Source organism: Halichoerus grypus, chromosome 1, assembly GCF_964656455.1.
Source record: "Halichoerus grypus chromosome 1, mHalGry1.hap1.1, whole genome shotgun sequence".
Lineage (NCBI taxonomy): Eukaryota > Metazoa > Chordata > Mammalia > Carnivora > Phocidae > Halichoerus > Halichoerus grypus.
Window position 1 is genome coordinate 84,379,290 of NC_135712.1, and position 17,569 is coordinate 84,396,858.

The following is a 17,569-nucleotide window of genomic DNA, read 5'->3' on the forward strand; positions in this document are numbered from 1 at the left end:
ATATTTGTTTCAGAGGTACAGGTCTGCGATTCATCAGTCTGACATAATTCACAGCGCTAACCATATGTGCAGTCACTTCTATTCTGTATTTCATAGGCTGCTCAAGAAAAAGAAGAACTTCAAAGGGAAGGTGACAGTTTGGATGCTAAGATCAACAAAGCTGAAAAAGAAATCTATGCTCTAGAAAACACCTTGCAAGTGCTGAGAAGTTGCAACAACAATTACAAACAATCTTTTAAAAAAGTGACTCCATCCAGTATGTAGGAGTTATTAAAATTTTTTTATGAATATATGCAATTAAAGCTGTAGTTACTTATTTTTTTTTTTTTTTTAAAGATTTTATTTATTTATTTGACAGAGAGAGACACAGCGAGAGAGGGAACACCAGCAGGGGGAGTGGGAGAGGGAGAAGCAGGCTTCCCGCTGAGCAGGAAGCCCGATGCGGGGCTCGATCCCAGGACCCTGGGACCATGACCTGAGCCGAAGGCAGACGCTTAACCGACTGAGCCACCCAGGCGCCCCTGTAGTTACTTATTTTTAAAGAGGAACATTGTGAGACATGGAAAACAAAAATGTACCATGTTTGATTGAGTCAGAAAATCATCTCCCCACCCCCTTTAAAATAAGGACTAAGTTGTTATTTCCATTATTAGTTCTAGCAGTATTGCATATCACTTCTCTGGGAATTAATTTCAAATGTGAAGAAAATAGCAGCACATTGGTTGCTCTATGTTGACAAAACAAGAATGGCTACCACATTACATGCTCATACTGTTTTTCAACAAGCAGATACAAGGAATTTAACCTTCTGTAACAAAAAATGTTAGAAGTTTAATATATGTAAGACTTGAAGCTTGCTTTCTACATAACATGTTAAAAATTTAAACTAAGAATTCTCTAATTTTAGGTGATGAGTATGAACAAAAAATCCAACTAGAAGAACAAAAAAGAGCTATTGATGAAAAATACAGATACAAACAAAGACAAATCAGGGAACTACAGGAAGATATCCAGGTAAATTCTACAGGCTTTAGCAATAAGCCCTTAGTAAAAGTTAACTATCATTATTATTATGTCTACTGTCTTATCTTGTACAAAGAAGATAATTTTTTAAAGTAGATAGTAAAAGTCTCATTTAATTAAAATGAGAAAAAAAAAAGTGACCAAAGTATTAAATAAATTAGTTAAAATCATAGTACTAAACACAGGATGGACTGCTGATAATGACTTGTTAATTAGGTGATGAATCATAGCCAGCTAATTACATCTATCCACTAACTTTTATTTAATGAACTTTTATTTCATTTAATTCTTTAAAGATCACCTTGCTCCTTAAAATTTGAAAGATAAAAATAATCTAGTAGAAAGTAGTTACTAAACCACATCACTGAAAGAGAAAACAATGTGCTTGGTAAGCAAGCTCTATATAAAAATTTAGATTTTTTTTTTTTTTTGCTAATGTTTGAAGGAACCAATGGTATGAATTTTGAATCTTTGAAAATCGCATGCTTTTAATAGCCACTGTTTGACTTATTTTTCCCCCAAGTACCATAAAAATACTTTCCAGTGGAATTATATACAAAACTTAATCCAGGAACCATTATACTTGTTATCTACCAATATAATGTATGTTGTATACAAAAATAAATGAATTAAATACTTGAAAAAATGGCAAGTTTTAAGTTTTTGATTCTAACCAGTATGTTAACGCTTTATTTTCTGCAGAGCATGGAAAATACTTTAGAAGTTATAGAACATTTAACAAATAATGTCAAAGAAAAATTATCAGAGAAGCAGGCTTATTCATCTCAACTAAATAGAGAAACTGAGGAGCAGAAGCCAAAATTAGAGAGAGTAATTAAACAGGTACTGCTGTCTTTTTAAAAACTGTCATATTTATATATTTTGGAGTTCCAAATGGTAACTCCAAATCCTCCATCCATAAAAAAATACTAAGTTCTGGGAAATAGTTTTAAATAATAACTGACTACTATTGACCAACAACAGTGTGCGAAACTCACCAAGGAAATCCGACTTTTGAAAGACACAAAAGATGAAACACTAGAAGAAAAAGATATCAAACTTCGTGAAGTGAAACATTTCCACAAGATCATTGATGAAATGCTAGTTGATGTCACAGAAGAAAATGCTGAGATCCGTATTATCCTTCAAACATACTTTCAACAGGTAATAACAGTACCTTCTAGCTAAAATATTTTTTAAACACTTAATGAAATAAATTTATGGCCTTTATCATAAAGTCTAATTCAAAATATTCTAAAATGCAGTGGTACTAATGATCGCTATTGAATATTCTTCCAGAATGGTTTAGAACTACCTACAGCTGGTACAAAAGGCAGTCGCCAGAGTTCTAGATCTGCTTCACAGACTTCACTGTTATCAACAAGGTAAGTGGAAGGTTAAAAATCATCTCATTAACTCTATTCTATGCAAATACCGCTACAGCCACTGGATCTGCCAGTGCTCTCCTTATCCTCCTTACCCACCTTTCTATGTTAGTATCATGTATGCAGGTAACAGCCAGCAGAGCAAGACTCCCTCTGATCTGTCTGATGTCAGTTTCTACGAGGACATGAGTGTTTTGTGACTTCCAGCTTTCAGTAGGATAAAGCAGGGTGAAATTTTGGAGGTTACGTCTTGCATGGTTAACCCTGAGTATGGGGAGATTTTTTTTTTTTTTAAAGATTTTATTTATTTGAGAGAGAGAGAGAGGGAGTATGAGCGGGGTGAGGAGCAGAGGGAGAGGCACAAGCAGACTCCCCACTGAGCAGGGAGCCCGATGCGGGGCTCAATCCCGGGACTCCAGGATCATGACCTGAGCGGAAGGCAGCTGCTTAACTGACTGAGCCACCCAGGCGCCTCTGGGGAGAGTTTTTTAAACCATAAAAAGGCAACTTAGATGTACAGACATATGATTTTTATGATTAAAACCACATTGTGAAGTTTTAAGTAGTCAGAATTTTATTTCGTTTTTGCTGCTTTATTTTGCTAAAAAGGAAATTATTCTTTACTTCTGCACTTCAGTTTTATCTGGAATTCTATCAGGTAGATTGATGTTTAATCAACAGTCTTGTGCTTTGCTGACAAAATAAAAATTATTAATGATCTTAATTTTAAAATTCCCAATCTCCTATGTTCAATAGCCATTTATTTTTCACTTGTCCACAGAGAGCTTTCAGAAAATAAAAGGGACATCCTAAAAGATAGTGTTTAAGTAGAACAAAACTGTTTCTACATAAACATGGTAAGGAGTCACCTGATACAACATCGCCGTATTTCCATATTTTAAGTCTTAGCATTTCAGAATTGTATAGCTAGTTATGCTTTTCAAATGACCCCACCACTTTATCCTGTCAATAGGCCTCATTTTCTTCTTTAGCTTAGGTTACATAACCTATTATTGTAGTCACTCTTGCCAGCACCCAAATTACCATGGCACTTTATGTTTAATGATTTTTGCAAAACCTTTTTAATGTTTAATGATTCCCCTTCTAAATTGATTATAGTTGAAAATATTTTTCTCATATAGAAACATATTTGTTGAACTAGTTTGAAACTCTATGTTCATTACCATTTTTCTTTGAATGCATTTTTTGACATGAATGGTTATGCTTTTAAAATTTAGTAGTGTTACTAGTATATACTTTTTGATCTCTTTAATTCCTTGTGGGATTATGGTATCTTTTGCCATTAGCGAGGGGGTCTTTACTAATAAAGATTTTGAATTCAATTTAAAATAGTGCTGTTTTTCTTTTCGTAGGTCATCCAGAAGTTCCACAAGTACTGCCTCTCAGACTTCAATTAAAGTATTAGAGCTGAACTTCCCAGCCTCCTCTTCAGGGACTGGCAATATTTCTAGGCCACCAAGTGTGACCAGTAGCTCCAGTAATGGTAAAAACAAAAAGGGCCGCAAATAAACATTTTAATTTCTTTTGTGTAAGTTGTAAACACAAAAACAAAAATCTTACTTTTAAGATAGTGAATTCCACCCTATGCTTTTGGGTGCTGTGTAGTGATATGAGAGAGGCCCACTGAAATCGTGTTAGAAATATGCCATAACTAGACGAAAGTTTACCCTGTGGAAAATGTGAAAACTGAGTTAAAAGTCAAGCAATTTAGGTTCAGATAAGCCAAAGAAATGCTTAATTTTCTTAGCTTTTGCCATACTGTTTTCTTTACAGAGAAGGAAAGCAGTAATAGCAGATTCTTTAACAAGGCTACATGTTTTATAAGTATAGAGAAAATGATGCTTTTCACTGTTATTTTGATGTTTGTTAAATTAGAAAACAGTTTGCTTCAGTATTTCACGCTAGCCATGAAACTACTTCAATTCTAATTTAACACATTCAGGAAATTTCCGAAGATTCACTGTCCTTTGAATAGTTTATAATACTAAAATTCTCATTTACCCTAGAAAATCCTAAAATTAGGTTTGCTTTAGTCAAAGAAACATGTTTCTTGGACTTCTGGGGGAGAAGTCTATTAGTTTCTTCTTTTGGTATGATTCTAAAATTTTTAACCACAAAATAGCATTTATTCCCTCCCCCCAAAAAAATTAATAGGAAAGAGCACTGCATATCAATAAGAATGCAGCTGAACTTTCTAGGAATTACTCAACTCTGATCTTGAAAGAAGTCGAACACATTAAACATTTTGTTTTCAAGAATAAGAATGTACTTTCAAGACTTTTCTTCCCCCAAGACCTTCTTGATGTAGTAGACAAAAGAGCTAGGTGTGATTTGATTTGCAATAGGAATCCCATAAATTCACAGTGGAAGTAGACCACCAGATTTAGAATGTTATTCCATTTAATACCTTATTGTAGAACATGAGCCCAATATTTTCAACTCTTGTAAGAGTGTGGAGTATGATTATGTTATAAAACTGGCTTTTAAATACTTAGCTATATACTTAGAAACTATATACTTATTTCTCCTTCAAACCTTGAATTTGTCACAACTGTTGTCATTGTTTAGAAGTGTCATTTATAGTTCCTTCTGAAAGGTAGTAGTGGCAGTAAACCTGTTTTTCCTGATTATTTAAATATTTTATTATTGTTTTTAGAAATAGCCAGCAAATGGTATAGCCAAGTCCAGTGAGTAATTTTTTTGTAAAACAAGGTTCTAAATGCATGAGATTTAGAAGATCTAAAAACTGATTAATTTTATGCTCACTTTGTGTGTTCACTGAAGGTCTTATTCTCTTCCCTGCATTACTTTGTAAATTACTTGGAACTTGCAATTCAATATTAAACACTGTTCTACAGAGGCAGGGATTGTCTTACTGGCTCTATGTCCTTAGGAAAGTTGCTTCTCTATGCTTTTTTTCTTATTTGTAATACTGAGACAGTAAGAGTTACTTACACCACAAGTTTACTGAAATAAATATAAGAGTTACTTACACAAGTTTACTGAAATAATCAAATATATAAAAGGAGACTTAGGAACTGCACAATAGCTTCTACCTATTATTGAGTCACCACCCAAAGGCTCGCACAATATTTGTGGACTGGTTAGGTTCTAGGCCAGGATACAAATCTGTATTTAACTCTATTAAATAAACAGTTCCAACACTACGTGTATAATAATGCTATATGGTGACACAGGGATCCCAAACCCATTATCTCCAAATTGTAGAGCTATCTTAAACATCCACTTATTGTGTTAGAAAGTTATTTATGGAAGTCAAGACACAGTCTGGGTGTGTACAAAGTATAGACATAATGATAAGGAAAAAAACTGCTAAAGATAATTACTAACAATTCTTGGTAAGCCAGTCCCCAATATTCTTTTGCTGTGACGGGTTTCCTGCACACATCCTTAGAAACTGGCTTGTAGACTCTGTTTAAGTTTAATATGTCCCAGGAAAGAAACTCTGGGGAAGATGGAATTCATAAATTCAGGCAAGCCTATATAAGGTACTATCCTAATTTTCTTGTACCTGAATGTAACATTAAGCCACAAAGACACCTTGGAAAATTATAGTGCTGGTTGATAGTGATGCTCAGAGATTTTTTAGTAAATGGTGTACATAAAATACTGAAGATGTACTGGCAATTCCTAAAGATCAAAGACTATGTCGAGATACTTTTCACTCTTTACAAAAACCACTATGTAGGACTATGCAGGGATGATACAGGAGCTATTAATACACAGAAAGAACCAGGGACTCTTTTAAGATGAGTTTCTTGGTACAAAGATGAATGACCTGAGTGACCTTTCTACTGCTATTAGCCATGGTTTTTGACCAGTTTCTTTCTCTGTTTCACTGTAAAATAAACTTTAGCTTTTTCACTAGGCTCCCAATGCTAAAGTCTGAAGGCCACAAACAGGACATACCCAGTTAGAATGATTTAGAGAGATGTAGCATTAAAGGCCTGTTGTCACTTAACAGTGTCTAGAATCTGAAATTGGAAAGATTCTAAAGACCGTTATAAATCAACAACCATGACTACCATCTCTATCTCCAAATCTGTTTTCAAATTTGGAAGGATTTTTATGATCTAAGTCACTTCTTCAGCTCTAGTTGCTGGAATTTATTGAGTAAAACCAGGCTTTGGTGGCCTTGTCATTTATTCAGACCCTAAGAAAGGAGGCATCAAGGGAAGTGTCAGGAGAGAGGTATTAAGAGGAAATGCAGGGCAGCTCTAGGCGAATTAAAACACGCCCAGTGCCTTCCCAACTGGACATATGCAATACTGGGACAGTTTCCCAATTTTCTTTCCCTTAGGGGAAAACCAGATTTAGAGTGTTTCTCTTGCCACTGCTGTTTTTGCTAAAAGGATTCTTTTTATTCTGATCTATTCTTGCCTGGTATGTAGTCTCTAAGGGTCTTGCCAATATTTAAGGTTAAGAAATTTCTTAGGGCTATACTGCTAACAATAAGGTTTAAAAAAAAAAAAAAGAAAGAAGCAAAATGGGCCCCTATTTTCAACTTTCATGGCTTTATTCCTAAGGTACTTGTTAAGCTGGCACACAAACCATTTTTAATTAAATCAAACTTTAGAGGTCAATTAGGCAAGACAGATCATCTGTATATAATCTTAGAAGTTATACAAAAAATGTGATATTTAGATCAATATAAAACGGTACTTAAGGAACAATCAAATACTGTGTATCTCTTTCAAAAGCTGAGGGAAAAGACAGAATTTAACAGGAAAGACAATGAAATAATTTTTGAAGAAAACAATCCAAGTGTTCAATGAACAAATTTAATTTTCTCTCAAGCAGCAGGATAAGGTGGACCCAAGGAATTCTCATACACTGTAATACCATGAGGAAGCAATACTTTTGAGAATTATCTTTAGGTGAAGTTTAAATCATCACAGTAAGAAATACTATACAGAAACATACACATGAAAAGCCTAATAAATCAAGCTGTGAGGAGACCTACAACTGAAACAAATCTACTTTGAGAATAGCTAAAAAGCATCTGCTTTCTGCAATCTCTACAAATAAAATAGCTTTAGGAGTAGCGATTCTTCTGGACTAGAAGACCCAAAACTTTCATTAACAGCCTTTTGTGTAACGGTGCTGAATCCCCTGGCATATTATTTTTTTGGCTTATTTCCTTTTTCTTTCTCAAATGCAGCTATCTGATTAAATATATTGAGTAAATTCTGAGGTAAATTTTTTTTAACTCCACTTTCTGACTGCTCTTTGCTATTCAGGCCATCTGCTTCTGGAACCTCTGTTTTAATATCCTCTTCATAATTATCCTCTATCTCATATTCTCCTTGATTTTTATTTAATGGATATCTTTGCTCATGTCTACTAAAATCACGTGATCCTGAATAAGTGTATTTTTTATATTTTTCAACTGACTTACATGAGTAGTCTGAGCTTGCTGGTGAAGTGGAATGCCTCATGGAACCTGGCTCCCACCTTCTATAGTGCTCTTTTCTTCCCTCAGTATCTTTTTCAAATCTTCTATAACTGTAAGTTTTCACTTTGTCCTCTGAATTCCTGTAAGAGGAATCTGAGGAATCTCTTCTACTGGAAAAATGTTTTTCTGATTTATATGGTTTTTCTGTTTTGCTACTACTTGCCTGAGTATAAAAATCTCTTGGATCTTCAGACCTACCTCCAAAATCATCCGGAATTTCAACTGAAGATGAAGAGAGAGGGCATCTATCTTTCTCTTTTACCTGTTTCTTTTGATATGGTAACCTGTCCTGCTTTTCCAGTAGTTTTTCCACTTCTTGTTTTTGGTTAAGGAAAGATGCTGAAGTATTGGTTGGAACTGGGAAGTACTCATCTTTCCTATTCTGATCTATCTGACTTGAGGAGGCCTTAGCTAAATGCTTTTTGGAACTTCGAGAAGACTCTGAACGGTTCCTCTTATGTTTCTTATGCCTTTTGTGACTGGAAGAGGAAGAGGATGATGATGAAGAATCAGATTCATCAGCAGAAGAAACACTTGAAGAGGAAGAAGTTGATTTTCTTCTCTTCTTCTTTAGCCTAAAAAATATCGTTAACCCATCAAATATGTTAAGTACAAAAATGTTTCTTGATTATCCATAAAGATTCTAGTCCTACTTTGTTCTCTTTAAAGGTTTCATAAAAGCTGTGGCTTTAGATGAGCAATTACTATAATAACATCAGTTACTACAATATCCAATTTTACTACCAGGCATGACTTTTGGGGAAAAAACACTGTGTAGACAATTGTCATTGAAAGCAAATCCATTATTTCTGAAGACACAGTCACATTTCCAATACTGTCTAAAAAATTTAAGTCTATCTGAATACATAAAGGAAAGAAATGAAGTTTTGTATCTGGCTACCTCTAATACATAGTTTCTCTACCTCAGCACTATTGACATTCTCACCTGAATAATTCTTTGTTGGTTAGGAAGGGTGACAGTGGGGGTTGGGGTATCACTGTAGGATGTTTAGCAGCACCCCTGACCTCTACCCACTAGATGTTAGTACCATCCCACCAGTTACGATGACCAAAAATGTCCCTGGGGGGACAAAGCCACCCCCAGGTGAGAACCACTGCTCTAGTTCTAAAACATTTCTTCCTAAAATACAGATAATTAAAACAATTTATTATATAAAGATTTTTCTTTTTTCTTGCAGAACTCTACCTTTAGATTCCACTTAATTTCTTTTACAGAAAAATGTGTGGTACACATACTTACAAAGTATCACTGATTATGATTCAATACTTTTTTTTTTTTTTTTTACTTACTTTAACCTCCATATGGCACTTTGGTTCAACTCAGTAGTTGCTTTAAGTTAAAAAATACTGAATATTATAGTTTACCTTTTCTCCTCTTTTAAGAGCTTACGCAACTTTTCTGCACTTGTTTCTATTTTCTTTGTTTTCTGCTTTTCTTCCTTTTCAGCTTGTTTTTCTCTTAATTCCAAAGATTTCTTTTAGAACCCAGATATCGGAAAAAACCACACGTTAAAAACAGCAGAATATATAAAACCCAGTTTTCAAAAGACCACCCCCCACCCACCAGAAACCAAATGGGGTATACACAAATCACCATATATCCAGCATTAAGTATTTTTAACATGTAAAAAATTAATCATACAAGTGTTTGGCATTAATCATTGGAATAGCCAGAACAGCATTGAGGACCATATTGCAGTTGGTATTCCATGAAAAAAGGGGAAGCCATTGCATTGGTACCCATGACCCAGAGTGCAAGAAAGGTAAAAAATAAAATACATGAAAAATTATTTTTAAAAAAGTTGAAAAATTTAGACAGGACACAAATTTTATAAATAAAATTCAAATAAATTCCATTAAGGTGAATTGGGGGAGGAATCACCATGTTCAAATACAAACCATTTAAAAAATAGCACAACCCAGTTGGACGCGTGATTACGTAAGAAATCATTTTCCAGTTTGAGGATGGGGATGAGCAGCACCAGATGTCACAGACACAGCAGCAATGGTCCAATTCAGAAGAAAATGCATGAGAAAACATCATCATCAGTATTACAGGAAAAGGCAATTTAAAATTATTTCTCAAAGAGGTTTTTATAATTAGCTCAATTACAGCAACAACACTGAATTTGTAACCACCAGGAAAGCTCACTATTAAGGACAGTTCTCAAAACCACATACCACATGTAGGCAGTAGGAATTTTCTCATAGGACTATTTTTACTTTTGAGTACTAACAAAAAAGAAAAGGCACTATGAAGTAATGTCAAACCCAATCTGGAAAAGTTGTATCTAAAAAGACACTTTTCATAATGCCTTGACTAAGTAATCTAGAATAGTATTCCCTATAAGAAAGTTAAGTTTTGGCATCAATTTCAACTATCACTAAATTTCTAAGAGGAAATAAAGAATCACCTGCATATATTTATGAAGCTTCTGCAAAGCATCCTCTGCATCTTTAAAAGTCTCATCCAAAGCCAAAGCTTTCTTGTAGTAACTTTCAGCATTTAAAAACTTTTCTTCTTCTTCTAACCTAAATTTGAAACAGAGATTTAGCTTTTCATAAAAACAAAAATTCTCAAATATGCATATAGGTCAGAAGCTTATATGAGAGAACTTATTAGAGAAAAACCATGTTTGGTAACATTTTTCAAATTGAGCAGTACCTAAATCATGTGCTTTTTACTGCTATTTCTTTGGTAAAAAGACCACATAAAACAAAACAAAAAATCTAAACTCATAGATACAGAGAACAGATTGGTGGTTGTGTGGGGTTGGGAGGGCGCTGGCGAAATGAGTGAAGGTCAAAATTACAATCTTCCCGTTAAAAGATAAATAAGTCCTGGGGATGTAATGTACAGCATGGTGACTATAGTCAGTAATACTATATTACATATTTCAATATTGCTAAGACAGATCTTAAAAGTTCTCTCAAGAAAAAAAAATTGTATCTATGTGTGATGACAGATGTTAACCAAATGTGGTAATTATTTTACAATATATACATCTGGCAAATCATTATGTTGTACATCTGAATCTAATATAATGTTATATGTCAATTATATTTCAATTTTAAAAAAAGTAGGAATTCATTACTGGTAACTAAAGCCATATTGATGTCCAGCATTGGGATTTTAGTACGATACGTGAAAACATGATTAGCCAAGGTTTTCTCTAAATTTATTATAATCTTGGGCACCTGGGTGGCTCAGTCGGTTAAGCATCTGCCTTCAGCTCAGGGCATGATCCCAGGGGTCCTGGGATTGAGTCCCACATCAAGTCTCACGTTGGGCTCCCTGCTCAGCAGGGAGTCTGCTTCTCCCTCTCCCTCCGCCTCTCCCCCATGTTAGTGCGTGCTCTCTCAAATAAATACAATTCTTAAAAATAAATTTACTATAATCTTGAGCTTTAGCACAGAATTACATAGGTTGGCTTTTCCTAGTAGTTTATGAAGAATTTTCCTTTCTGCAGAAAAATTTCCCCAGAAAATTCACTGATGAAGTTGGAAATACCAACACATACATGTATATCACAACTAGCTGGTACAAAGAATTATTAGATGAAACTCATGTCTATGCTATGAAAAATCAGAATTAGAAAGTTTGTATACAGAGCAGAAAAGGATTTGTAAAATATTTTCAGTTTTTTGAAAGTACGAAACAGTAAAAAAAAAAAAAAAAAAGAAAAAAAAAGTTAACCCCCCCCCAAAAAAACCCCAAAAAACCCAACCCCACAAAACCCCAGTGGCTTCAATGGGATCACTTTTGTATCAGACTGAATATGGGCAGAAGGGGACCAGCTGAAGGCTATTAATATTAACATTTCTGGCTTGGAAAACATGTAGATCATGTTGCCATCCACTCAGCTAGAAGACACCAATTTGTGGGTAATAAGACAGCCATATTTTATTAACTATTTACCTAATGAGAAAGTAAAAAGTTGCTCCAGTCACTTGGGTCTAAACTTTTTTTTTTAAAAGATTTTATTTATTTGACAGAGAGACACACAGCGAAAGAGGGAACACAAGCAGAGGGAGTACGAGAGGGAGAAGCAGGCTTCCCACAGAGCAGGGAGCCCGAAGCCAGGCTCCATCCCAGGACCCTGGGATCATGACCTGAGCTGAAGGCAGACGCTTAACGACTGAGGCCACCCAGGCGCCCCATTTTTTTATTATTTTTTAAAGATTTTATTTATTTGACAGAGACACAGCGAGAGAGGGAACACAAGCAGGGGGAGTGGCAGAAGGAGAAGCAGGTTTCCCGCAGAGCAGGGAGCCTGGCTCCATCCCAGGACCCTGGGATCATGACCTGAGCCGAAGGCAGACGCTTAAAGACTGAGCCACCTAGGCACCCCTAAACAGAAGTTCTTGAGTTAAAAACAGATATTGCAAAACTCCTTAATTTGGAATTCTGGAATGATCATACAAATCAGAGTAATTAAGCAAATTCATGAAACAGAAAAATGATAATTCTATTTAAAAAAATTAGATGCAAAAGGATGCTATTGTTATAAATTGTTTTTTTAATTATTAAAGCGGGCTGTTACTAAAATTATTTATATTGGAATATTATGTTTTTTCACAATATTTTATGAATTAGACTAGCCTGTTAGTCATTAAATATTTATGATACAACAACTAAGCCAGGTATTATGCCAGCATATCAGGACAGTAATATAAGTTGCAGGGTTTGTTCTTAATGATTTGCTCTTCCATTTAATCTGAATTTGTGGATTTTATTGCACAGAGCAGAGCAAACAGCAAACATAACAACAAAATATTCACAATTAACTGTACAACTCTCAATTCAAATTTCTGGCATTATATGATGAAATGAATTAGAAATCAAATTCCTATTAAAGCAAAAACTTCTTGTGTATGTCCAGGAAAAGAAAACATACTTAATATATGTTCAGAACAATAAACTTAAGACACTAAAATATCTCCAACCTCCAATCATAAAGAACCTCAGTAATAAAGAAAAAAAAAACTAAAAAAAAAAAGACTTAAAAAGGACTATATTTAAAAAACATTTTCAAAATTGAAACTAAGGGTGTTTTGAATTAAGTGAGTTAAAGATGCTATTTCCTTATGTTAAGTTCAAGATTTTATTTATAGTTGTTGGTTGAACATTAGATCTCTACTTAATTTTAAACAAAATCTGATACTTACTGCCCTCCTCTTTCTACAAGTGTCTGGCAGAGGTATTTTCTTGCATTCCTATGAGTTGGACAGTTTTCCAATGCAAGCTCAAAATCTTCTATTGCTTTGTTCAGACTTCCTTTTGTTGCGTATCTAGAGATAGGAAATAAATTAGAAGAATTTATCTTGTGAGCTATTCATAAATCTTGTACACATCTACCTTATCAATATTCCTTAAAAGCCATGATTCACTTACAATGCTCCACGAGCTACCAAAGCTTCCACATTTTGTTTGTCTATTTCCAAAGCCTTATTGTATTCATTCATAGCATCTACATGGCGTCCAACCTTAAAATAATCAACTCCAATCTTCACACTAAAAAGACATTTGCAAAGCATCACACATATTTCTCAGAATATCCAAACATAATGTTAACATGGATAAATTTTTAAAACAAATCTAATGTGCTTAATATTTAGTCTTCAATACTCTCAATATACCTAGGAAGTATCCCGCCTTTGGATAATTTCATAACAAATATTTATGAAATCGATATATCAATATACTAATTCCTTTTGAAAAACATGGAAAATGTTGGTTAAAACAAATCTGTTAAGTTTACAACATAATACCATTTACACCTATAAAAAAGCTAATGTCAAAAAGGCATCATTTTAATTCATTTATAAACAAATTTGGTCTTAATAATGATTTAAAAATGCCTGCCTTATCCTAACCTTTAGACTAAATAATGCAACTGCTGAAAGACACAAAGTTTTCATACCATTTTAAAGCCCAAGATGCAGACTGTTTCTTTCTTAATGCAGAAGCAAAATCATCTTCAGAGAAGTTTTTGCTATTCAAAGAAAATAAAAATCAAACTATATACTTTTTTTTTTGGATAATAATATTTTATTCTGACAGATAAAAATTCAACACTGAAAAAGTTAAATCCTAGCCAAGAAATTTATATTCCTTCCACAAAAGAGTATTTTTTTTTCAAATTTTTATTTGAATTCTAGTTAGTTAACGTATAGTGGAATATTGGTTTCAGGAGTAGAATTGAGGGATTTCATAACTTCCATATAATACACAGTGCTCAACACAACAAGTGCCCTCCTTAATACCCATCACTCATTTAGCCCATCCCCCACCAACCTCCCCTCCATCAACCCTCAGTTTTTCTTTATTGTTAAGAGGCCCTTACAGTTTGCTTCCCCCTCTTACAAAATAATATTCTTAAACTCTCAGAAATGACTATTATTGTTAAACAGTATTTTTAACATAAAATTCTTACAAACTTTCTGCATCTTTCTCAACACACGTAATCACAAGACTCCATTCCAGAAGGAAATGGGATCACCTAGTTCATTCACTCTTTCACATATTGCTGCCACCAGGCTTAGAATAGTCAAATATGTGTCTCAGTTATATAGCTTTTGAGCTCAGCACCATTTACCTTACCGCTTAATAACAACTATTTTACTATACCTTTGTAGGCCTCTCATTAAAGATGGTGGATTAGATTCATCTATTCCTAGTTTTCCTAGAAGGAATTCAACTACTCCTGGATTAACAAATCCCAAGGAACTCTGCATGATATTTTCATAGGATTCCAAAGAATTGCTATTTAGTTCAACACTTCTCCTTAAAAAACAAAAAACAACAAAACACACACAACAAAAATATAAAAAATGACTAACCTAATTAGCATGTCCCATTTCTATTAAAGAAATACTCATTTTTATACATGAAGGTGTGGTAATATTATTTTGGTTTCTTTTACTTAAGGGTTATAAAAATAAAATGAGCGTACTTTGAAATAAGAGAATTTTCTACTTTGTCAGAAGTTAGACACAATTTGCTATTTTTAAATCAAGAAACTGTTTTGCAATTAACTTCTTTAAGTAATGTAGACAGATTACCTGTAGTATAAAGGAAGCTCTTCAGAACTAATTACACCTAATTTAATACCAGATAGATGTGGTGGAAGAGATGAGCTATATAGAGACACTGCAAGCTTTTCATGGTATCTGTCAATATCTTTGATTCCAGCTTAAAAAAATAAGGAAACTAAGCTGATTAACAAGAAAACGCAAACTAACATAAAAATACATAAATCTTTCCAAACACTACTCTCATTAGACAGATTTTCAAAATTAATATGAACAAAAATCTGACAACTGTTACTTTTTTATTAATATGATGAAACTGATCACCTCGAATAATGTCACCAGTTTGGTAATATGATAAAGGATCCCCGTGATTACTGTGAGAAGGCACATCTCTTAACGGACAAAGAGCCTGCAATGAGAAGTATTTTAAAATGTCAGATATTCCGTTCTTTGGTAAGAAGTATCATCTTTTATCCTAGTTGTTCAGTATAATCAGCTAACAGTTGACAAGAATGTTAAAAAAACAACTAGCACTCTAAAGTCTAAATTTAAATAAGGATTTTAATTATAAGCAACTCCTGTGCCTAAAAACAGTAAAACAAATTTTCTGTTCAGTTCAAAAACTATTTGCATTTAGTTTCAGGAATCAAATATAAGTATGGGTTATGAAACAAGAGGACATTTTATGCTTGTTAAAAACAGCCAGAAAGTATGAGAATTCCAATTAAAACTAAATGCGAATTCTCCAAAGTTTCTCCAAAGTTTCTGTCTGTTATCCAATCTATCCTGCTTTTTCTTCCTCCATCATCTGCCTTGACAGATAGCAAATATCAAACCTTTTAAATTGACACACTATTTCAAATTCAAGACAATTCATCTTGGGCAAAGTATCTTATAATGTGTACAAATCATTTACATTTAACTACTGTAAATATAAAAATAAGAAATTTGTTTCCAAATTATCCACACGCAGGTATCTAACTCCAAATACTAAATAAGTAAGAACATGTTCAGCTAGAAGAAATAAGCCTGGAATACCAATCAATCTCACCGAATCCACTGGTATCTCTGAGCATTTAAAGGACTCTATCCCTGCAATCCAAAGGGACCAAATAAACCCCCCAAAAAACGAGAAATAGAGGAGGAAACTAAGTAACTAGATCACCGTTAGTAATTTTTTAAAAAGAAGACGTACTTTTTCTCCAATTAATATTTATTTCTCAAAACTATGTCAGCAGGGTACACCCAAACACAACTGGATGCAAAGACATAATTCCTGCATTGAGAGGACTCTTACCAAAAATAGAAGCAATCAAATAACTGAAAAGTAACTTACTGTGATTTCTAAGTGAGAAATATCTCTTATGATGCCACTGCCTAAACAAATCAACACCATGAAAAACCCAAATTCCCGAATGGAACTAATTCTTCCAATCACTATATCACCACGCTCAATATCTCGGAAAAAGAGCTCTCTCCGGTCCATACTAGGTATCTCCATGAACTGTTCTAAAGGTGGCATGATTGCATAACCATCTAAAAAAAAAATTAGCAAAATTACTAACAAGAGCATTGTACTTTCCTTCATCTCAGGTGCAGTGAAATACCCCAAACCGCAATCAAAATATTTTAATAAAACTCACCTTCATTGTCTTCATTGACTTCAGAAGTTGCAGGTGCATCTGATTTCCAGGAAAGTGCAAAAAGCAAATCTGCTTTTTTGGAAATGAATTTTTGTATTTCAATGTTGTCAACTCTCTTCTCTTTTCTTAAAAGGAAACAAAATTTATGAAAACTGGTTTATGGGCAAAACTTTTCAGTACGTCCAAGCTTATGCTCATGGTTTTCATCGCCCAATCGGGTCCATCCTAAGCTCCCGGCCGTACATTCTCCGAGAAAAAGTTTTAATCAGGGATTCCCTCATTCGCCAGCCTGTAGGTGGAGGGCGAGGAAAGTTAAAAAGTAACTCCCGAAGCTCCAGATAACGAAACCTAAGGGATTTTGGCTAGGCAGTACCAAAGAAAAAGTTCAGCCCACATCCCCCGCTTTCGCTCACACCCGGAGCGCGGACCCTCCTCCTACCAGCCCTCCCACCAGCGCCGCAATCCTCACGTGCTCGCTGCCGCGGCTCTGCTCCTTCCCGATTCAGCCACCCGGCGGCGGTAATGGGGCCCCGACCTGCGTCCCCTCCCCCGTCTCGCAGCGGCACCGCCGTCCCATTACCTGCCCTGTAACTGCTGCTGGGGCGGCGGGCCCCGGGCAGGCTCGGCCGCCGACCCTAGCAGGCTCCGGAAGTGCGGATTGTCCTGCTGTTCGCTCCGGAGCAGGGAGAGCAATGACGGCCCATGGTAGTTCAGTGACTGCCGCATTAGGTCCCGGTCCATGGCTAGAGATTGCTGGACCCAACGACAGGTGGGCTGCTGGCCCCCCGTTCCGTACCCACTACTTCATCCTGGTGGTCCCGGAGGCTGCGGAACGGGCCTGAAAGCCGCCGGAAGCACACATCACAGACACACAGTTGTCTTCCGGAAGTGTTCCGGGACCGCCCCAAGCGGCGGCGCGGAGGAGCTGCGCGGAGGAGCTCCGCCTCGGTCTCGCGAAATGGAGC

At 35.2% G+C, this 17,569-nt stretch overlaps 2 protein-coding genes across 2 annotated transcripts in view; one reads left to right on the forward strand and one right to left on the reverse strand.

Annotated features, from left to right (window-relative positions):
• CCDC39 (coiled-coil domain 39 molecular ruler complex subunit) overlaps positions 1 to 5,292 on the forward strand; it is a 49,726-nt gene extending 44,434 nt beyond the window's left edge. The window contains exons 15-20 of the mRNA XM_078068776.1: positions 97 to 256; positions 908 to 1,014; positions 1,726 to 1,866; positions 2,008 to 2,187; positions 2,323 to 2,408; positions 3,782 to 5,292. Of these exons, the coding sequence (XP_077924902.1) occupies positions 97 to 256; positions 908 to 1,014; positions 1,726 to 1,866; positions 2,008 to 2,187; positions 2,323 to 2,408; positions 3,782 to 3,938 (831 nt within the window). The 3' untranslated portion in view covers positions 3,939 to 5,292. The remainder of the gene's footprint in view (positions 1 to 96; positions 257 to 907; positions 1,015 to 1,725; positions 1,867 to 2,007; positions 2,188 to 2,322; positions 2,409 to 3,781) is intronic.
• Positions 5,293 to 7,217: 1,925 nt separating this feature from the next.
• On the reverse strand, positions 7,218 to 17,514 carry TTC14 (tetratricopeptide repeat domain 14). The gene is made up of 12 exons (XM_036122939.2): positions 17,185 to 17,514; positions 16,605 to 16,729; positions 16,298 to 16,497; positions 15,286 to 15,370; positions 14,992 to 15,121; positions 14,558 to 14,713; positions 13,851 to 13,922; positions 13,322 to 13,441; positions 13,096 to 13,218; positions 10,341 to 10,458; positions 9,292 to 9,401; positions 7,218 to 8,480 (listed from the first exon to the last, which is right to left on the reverse strand). Exons 1-12 carry the CDS (start codon positions 17,343 to 17,345, stop codon positions 7,571 to 7,573), a joined length of 2,310 nt encoding a protein of 769 aa, XP_035978832.1. The 5' UTR covers positions 17,346 to 17,514; the 3' UTR covers positions 7,218 to 7,570.
• Between the last annotated feature and the right edge of the window lie 55 nt (positions 17,515 to 17,569).

What these genes read in the sequence shown, in the direction of transcription:
- TTC14 (XM_036122939.2), bottom strand. Translation starts at nt 17,345, where the DNA reads ATGGACCGGGACCTAATGCGGCAGTCACTGAACTACCATGGGCCGTCA. An exon ending in TTAATGAGAGGCCTACAAAG is followed by an intron (nt 13,923 to 14,557) that starts GTATAGTAAAAT and finishes TTCTTTGAATAG; the next exon opens with CAAAAACTTCTCTGAAGATG. An exon ending in TTGGTAGCTCGTGGAGCATT is followed by an intron (nt 13,219 to 13,321) that starts GTAAGTGAATCA and finishes TCCTATCTCTAG; the next exon opens with ATACGCAACAAAAGGAAGTC.